Source organism: Apaloderma vittatum, unplaced genomic scaffold, assembly GCF_000703405.1.
Source record: "Apaloderma vittatum isolate BGI_N311 unplaced genomic scaffold, ASM70340v1 scaffold5393, whole genome shotgun sequence".
Lineage (NCBI taxonomy): Eukaryota > Metazoa > Chordata > Aves > Trogoniformes > Trogonidae > Apaloderma > Apaloderma vittatum.
This window is the reverse complement of record NW_009706285.1, coordinates 21774-28949: the sequence shown is the minus strand read 5'-3', so window position 1 is coordinate 28949 and position 7176 is coordinate 21774. Positions and strand designations below refer to the sequence as shown.

The 7176-nt window shown below is 46.4% G+C and overlaps 1 protein-coding gene across 1 annotated transcript in view; it reads right to left on the bottom strand.

The window, feature by feature from the left end:
- Nucleotides 1-536: 536 nt before the first annotated feature.
- The window catches only part of ATP8B1 (ATPase, aminophospholipid transporter, class I, type 8B, member 1), an 18080-nt gene continuing 11440 nt past the window's right edge, over nt 537-7176 (bottom strand). Inside the window, exons 19-27 of the mRNA XM_009865716.1 lie at nt 6830-6905; nt 6166-6298; nt 4731-5016; nt 3758-3981; nt 2769-2852; nt 1859-2104; nt 1472-1610; nt 958-1088; nt 537-767 (exon numbers count right to left, since the gene is read on the bottom strand). Of these exons, the coding sequence (XP_009864018.1) occupies nt 537-767; nt 958-1088; nt 1472-1610; nt 1859-2104; nt 2769-2852; nt 3758-3981; nt 4731-5016; nt 6166-6298; nt 6830-6905 (1550 nt within the window). The remainder of the gene's footprint in view (nt 768-957; nt 1089-1471; nt 1611-1858; nt 2105-2768; nt 2853-3757; nt 3982-4730; nt 5017-6165; nt 6299-6829; nt 6906-7176) is intronic.

Genomic DNA, 7176 nt, shown 5'->3' with positions numbered 1-7176 from the left:
AACAGAAGCCGCACCTACACACATCAGAGTTCCCAATAAAACCTGCCGCTGGCCAAGGTTTATCACCAGAGATACCCTACCCAGCTGCACAAGCTCGGGTGAGAATAGCTCAGGCCCGCCCGCCATCGTGGCTGTGCAACTTAACCAAACGGCGCACGAGGTAACTGCTGCTTAGCGGTTTGCTTTCAAGGACAAAACACGAAATGTAGCTCCAGTTTTACACCAACTTATTAATAAAACATGGCAAAAAGTCTGCAATTCCAGGGATTGCTAAAACAACGATTGCAGTGCTGCATTCTCACACATCCTTCACTTGCACGTGACAGAGAAGAGCTGCACAAGGGTCAGCAGCTCCGCAGAGAACTCTTGGCCTTTCTGTGTTTCCAGGAATCCAAAACCAGGGAGTCCTGTGATAAAACATGAAAACCATCCCATCCTTATGCCATTTGGTTAAAAACGCATGTCCTGAGTTTGTTTCAAAATTTTCTTTTTGTGCAACTGTCGAGATAAGAAGCTTCTCCCCAGAGTGCAGCGGGTCAGCTGGCTTCCCCGTCGCCCCTGGCCTCCGCCACACTGCTGCCCAGGACCGCGTCCAGAGGAGTCCGTTTCTTCCGGATGCTGCGCCCGGAGGCGATGAGGTCGGCGTAGCCCCGCTGGTGGGAGAAGGCGTACGCAGAGCGGCGGCCAGACACCCCTCGGCGGAAAGCGCTCGGCCGTCGCCTCCACTGCTGCTCTTCCGCCAGGTATTTCTTGCGGTTCTTCTGGACCTTCACGCATGCAAAGACAGGTCAGTTTGGGCATGACAAGGGAAAACAGCTCGTCTGCATTTACTGTCTGCGGGAGGTAACCCGCTGCTTTTTACAAACCTTTACATCTGTCTCTAATATGAGCACCAGTACTGACTCCTGTAAGTTAACACAGGCCAAACTAACCGAAATAACCTAAGACTCGACTCACCCTATCGCTTTCCGACGGCCAAACTGTCGCTGATAAGAAACGCAGGGCCACTACTGGAAGTAGGCAAATAGCAATTGATAAAATCATGGTCAGCCAGAGGTACGGCTGTCTCAGAGCATTTGGAGCCGTTCCTAGGAAGAAGAGCAAGAATTAGCTTATGACATGATCAAGTAAACTAGTTATAAAACACAAGTAAGGTACTAAAAGCCACAGCTTCTTTCCTCAGAACGTAACATTCAGGTATTCCGTTGCCTGTAACACCAAGCTTTTGTTCAGAGACTCCACTATGCAGAGAGCATAACAGAGAGAATTTTATGAAGCGCTTCCATTGCAGCGTATCCGTATTCATGTGAAATACTCCAGTAAAGCAACCTCGGCCAAAAATAAACAAACCTCTTCCTTGGAAGTGAATTAGTATTTAACTTAATTTCCTTTCAGATGTCAGGCCCTGTTTATTTTGGTCATAGCTCTGCTCAAGTTACAGGAAGAAGAAACACAAACCACAAGGACTGACCTGTGAACTGAAAGCCAGAAGGAAAGAGAACGTGGATCCCAGCACTGTGTAAGTCAAATGTGATGCCAAAGTAAAGTGCAATACTCCCAAATACCGAAAAAGCGTTAACAAAAGTCCAGTAAGATGTATCCAAGCCAATCTGAAAGCAAACAAAAGCCCCAAATGAGTTTATTAATTCAAAATAATGTCAACTGCTCTGAAGATTGACAGCAGTTGGTCATCTCTGATCCTGTTACACTTCATTCTGAGACAGCATCGACAGAGAAGAGAGAAGGCAAAACCCAGGAATCTTTATTGCATATGGTTATGGTTTTAGTAGACACATTCAGAAACATGACTAGAAAGTGTTTTCAAAGCACCACAGATGAGGAACCTAAGTGTACTTACCTGAAAATTGACAACAAATATAAGAGAAGATGCAGCTGTGACAGCGAATGACTGATAATCTGAAGGTGCTTCTCCATCCTGCCCCATAGTTTTCAGGTAAGCTCCATATGGTATGAAGAAGATTATCAGTGAAGTTACAGCTCCATGAAGCAAACTTAAGAAGAATTTCTTGTAGTTAAAAAGTAAATCTTTCTGTCCCAAAACATACAGCCTAGGGAAGCGAAGACTCAATTTGTCGCTCACGTCCTTAATACAAGGGGAAAGAAAAGAAAAAAAAAAAAAAGTTGCTGCAATTCCTTGTGAGCTTTGAAGAGCAAGAAACCCAACTACACAATGTCCCAAGGGCAGCAGCAGCTTTCTTTTCCCTTTCAGATAGCAGTATGGGCAGCAGGACTTGGCTTTTATCACAAAAGAAGGCAGAAGCATTGATTTGCCGTATCAGCAGGTGAACCTTGCATGTTAAAACAAGCGGAGAGGGCCAAAGCCCTTGTCCCACTGAGGTAAAGCAAAGGCTACACACCAAGGCTACCTGACAAATGCAGTCATTCAAAAATGGTTCGTCCTACAGCTTCAGCTCAGAAGGAGAAGCAAGGCCATTAACAAGGCTGCCTGTTGCTGTGCTGCGTGAACCATGTCACAGGACAGCAGGCACTTACAAATACCTTTAACGAACATTATTAGCACCGAAGGCCTCGGACCTGATTAACTTTGGCTATTTCAGTAACCCTCTGCTTATTGTCTCTTGTTACCTCACACCTTGGGAAGAAGAATACATTTCTTAAAGCCAAAAAACCCCAGCAAAACCCTTCAAATGCCTTGTACATAAAACACAGCAACCAGCTTCAGTGGAATTAGAGCCCTGACGTTGGACGCCTTTGGATTCATCTGTTGTTAACATCATGGAGAATACCTGGTCAAGCAAGCCAACCAGCAGAACCGGGAGACTCGAATACAACACGTTGTAGAGCGTGATGAACCAGTCTTCGTACGCTGTCTGCAAGAAGAGAAGGGATTTCAGTAGCTCATGATTTCTGCTAAATTACACCTTCTAGGTCCCGAGACAACTCCCATGCGCTTTGCTACAGCACCAAATTACCCGCCTCAGTGTTTACCCAAAAGGCAGGCGGCACCTTAGCTCAAATCTCTGCTGAAACTATTTTTAGCCTGCATTAATCACCCTGCTCCTTCCAACCCAGGGCATTACCTGCCCGGGAACACTGACACAACTGGGCACCCTACATGGGCGCTCGTGACTGTGACGGGCGCTTGGCACCTCACACACGAGTCTGGGCACCCTGGTTTCTTTCCATGTTCTTTTTTTGCTCTGTCATAGGCATCCAGTTCCCACGGCAGCAAAGAGCCTTCGCCTCAGGCAGGGCTGCGTGGCTGCGGCCCTCCCCTCCACGCTGCAGTGACCCCTGCCCGTTTTCTGGTTACACCCACCGAGCTGCATCTCCCTTCCCAAAGTCCTTCCAGCACAACCTTTCACCACTGCAGGAACACCAAATTCTGCCAGTTACAGCAAGCACGGCTCAAGTCATTCTAGCCAGCAGTCAAGATAAAAAATTTTGAGCTTGGTTTCCTACTGATACATACATGTACAGTCTCACTTCTCCTATGAATATCTTGCACAGCAGGGTTGGGAAAGGTTTTCCAAACTGCTATATAACAATCTCTTCTTCCCTGTACAACCATGATAGCGACTTGACTGTTGTGAAATCATACCCAACTGCTTAGCTTGTAACTAACTACACCTTAGTAGTTTTCACCTATTCTCCTGAGGAAATTATCAATGATAATGCCAGGTTCCTACTGCCTCCCCTGTTGAGCCTTCGCTATCCTGCACTGCCAAAAAGGAAGATCTGCTTGTTAATATTACACACGAGCATGCCTTCTTACCTGGGCAGAAAAGCCATTAAAGAACGAATACCAGATGTGGACCAGCGTAAAAGCAAAGTTTTTGTAGAAAAAGTATCTTAAGAACTTGCACATTCTAATGTACGACCATCGTCCGTGGACCAGCAGCAGTCTTTGGAGGTAGCGGAACTGCGCAAAAGAGTAGTCACTTGACATGACGGCCTGCATCCCTTCTTGGCCGCTGATTCCAACTCCAATGTGGGCAGCTAGGTAACAAGAGAAACACCATCATGTCCAACAAAGGGAGAGGAACAACACGACCGAGGGAAAACCTACTCGCTCCTACTCTCTCTGCTGCGGGTTCTTCTGCCCCATGTTATTTCTGCGTGCGGCGCACAGCCCACAGTAAAGACTAACAGCACAGGCAAAAGCCCTTCCCTGCACTGTCACTTGCTGCTCACGCCTCCACGGTCGCTCCAGTTCTCCCTCAGTGCGTGTTCCACCAGAGCGGACACTGGGAAATTTGACCAAGGGAGAACTAAGCCATGAGACAGAGCAAGCAACCCCCTGAACGAACCGGCCGGGCAGTTGACAAACACACTTGTAACATAAACTGTCCCCCAGAGGTTTCTGTCTCAGTGGGATTTCTCAGAAGTGGTTCCAGGAGCAGCAGCTGCGATGCGGGATGGCTCACGCCTCCAAGCAAGGGGCAGCCAAGCTATTGCTTTGTTCTTCATGTTACACTGTTGTAACCTACAACACGGTAACAGCTGTAATTCAAGTCCCTTCTCAGGGATTGTCTACAGAAAAAGCTAAAATATGTCAGCAAAAACCACTAACCATTTCACAAAGGGCTTCCTCAAACAGGCAAAGCACAGGCAGAGAAGCTAACAAACCCCCAGTGGGTAACGACACAGACGGAGAGTCTTCTGAACAAAGAGTAATAGTGAAGAGACTGCAGGAGAGTGCCCAGGAGAGATCTTTCCTACTGAGAGAAGTTTGACAGCTGCCTTACTTTTGATCATGTTTACATCATTGGCACCGTCCCCAATAGCCAGGGTAACAGCTTTCTTGTATTTCTTCACGAGCTCCACCACCATGGCTTTCTGCTTCGGAGTCACTCGGCAGCAGATCACAGCCCTGCACTCGCAGGCCAAATCAACAAAGTTCTGCTGCTGCTGTTCTTTGTAAGCTTCAGCCCTTCTCCTCTTCTCAATTTGCTTTTTCTTTTCTTCCGCTGTTCTGGGGAATTTCAGTTTAAGTTTCTTTTTCTTCTTTTTCTTCTCTAGCAGGATTTCATTCTGTGTAACAAAAACGTATTACGCTCCCTTCTATACTGTTTCAAATTGCACTCCAAGCACGGCCTACACCACACACTTCCTTGCGCTCCCATCGCCCATGTACAGGATTTTAATAAAATGCTCGTGCAGCAGAGTGAACTAAGAGCTATGGAAACAAGGACAACGTACTCAGTGAGATTAACAAAAGCAAAATACTTGTACTTGGTGTCACAGCACTTCTTGCAGAGTTCAAAGGAACATTTCTTCTGATGGGAACAAATCTGCTTTTGAAAACATTCTAGTATTAAACTTGGCTCTCTTCCATTTCCCCATGTCCTAAAGGGAGCGTGACTATGCCCATCACACATGCAAGTGTCCTGTAAACACTGGGGTTAGCTCTGGGGCAGCTCAGCTGGAGCAGGGGTAGCAGAGACCTGCAGTTTTACGTGATGCTCCTGATAGATGACCTTGAGGGCCCCCCAGTCCGCTCCCTGTGCCCCCCACACGGACGTGCAGTCCTTTGTGCAGAGGCTCGGGGCTGGGACGCGGAAAGGGGCAGATGGTGCTCACCTGCTCGCTGGACTTGCTCCGTCACAGGTGCTACGAGCCGCTTGCCAACAGGGTGGCCAATAGTCACTGAGTGGCTGCCAGTCACCTGGCCGCTAAAAGCTCTTCTCTGCCCTCTGAGCCCCTGGGAGAGCACTACATTGCAGGACTGAGCAGGAAACGTGGCTCTTCCTTCTACCCTTTTCTCACTCCTCTTGCATTTCAAGCATGATTTCTGTGCCTACACTGAAGCCATGCATCCTGTAGTGCTGGCACTCACCTCTTTTTTTTTTTTTTCTTCCATTAGACCAGAATCCCCACAAAAAAGAAATCCTGCAATAATCAGACTGTGCTTTTGCAGGGGCTTGGCTTTACTTTGATGGCAGCTACCAGGGTGATTTGAAGGGCCCAGGACACGCCTTAATTTATCAAGCGCTACTTTTCAACCTCCAAAACCCAAAATATCTGCACACAAATAGCACAGATGCATTCAACTGGCAGCCAAAGAATTTTCGCTGATTGATTTAGCAAAGCAGACAAATGACCAGAGTCCTCAGTGAAGGACAGTGTGACTTGAGGTACCCCTAAATCTCAAATACACAGAAGAACATCTTTGGTACATACCAGCCAGGAGCCAGTGATTATTAAAGCACGATCTCTACTACCCTGGAAGAAGGTCTCATTCATTCTTAGGGAGGAATGTGTATTTGATCCAGCTCTGTTCCTCTGGTTTTCCAACCTGGTTTGAAGGAGAGCACTGCAAAGAGAGGTAGATACTATTACAGAAAAATCAAGGATAAGCTTGAAGCTCAGACTTAAGTCCCAGACTGTAAAAATCTGCAAGAAAGAAATGCAATATATGCTGCAAGGATTTTTTTTGCCACATATGAAGTGATGTTCTGAGCATTGCTAAAGCAACAGTGAAGAGAGGATCACACTGGTTTGCACATAAAGGAAGAACGAGTCAGGCACAGACCTGCTTCGCCCGTCTCGGGTGAGGGGTCCAGGCTTGCCTGAACTACAGGACAAATTTAATGTCAACAGTTGTTGACCTAGAGTGCACAACCTGCAAACAGAATGAATACCTTTACCCACAATTAAGAAGCTTCCTTGTAAAATTACAATTCTGTAAAAAAAACAAAAGAAACAGGCTATGTGCAGCTGAAGAACTGCGAAGAAATATTGTTCAGTAGCTGAAAAGTCACTGTGGGACAAACCCATGTTACTGCTGGGTTAACTTTTAAATTGTAACATTTCTAATTTCCACAGAAGAAACCTTTTTACTTGCCTGGTATCCTCTCCATAGAAGATTGTTGTTTCATCCGTTAAGAGTTCACAAGAAAATCCAATATTTTCAGCAGTTTCTACAATGAAAAAAACCAGCAGAGAGAAGTATTTACTTAAAGTTCTGCCATGAGTAACTGTTGGGAGCAGCCAGATGTACTTCAAGTCCTCTTAAGTAATTTTTGAAGTTACATTTCAGTATGAGAAGTTCCCTTTCATTACCACAGCACAGAGTGGCTGGGGGAATGCTTGTTAATTCTCACTGCAAAAAGACAAGTTTTGGTACCAGCCCCCAGAGCCAAGCAGGCCAGGTGTTAAAAACAAGTTGTCCTGTGTTCGCTTTGCGTGGGG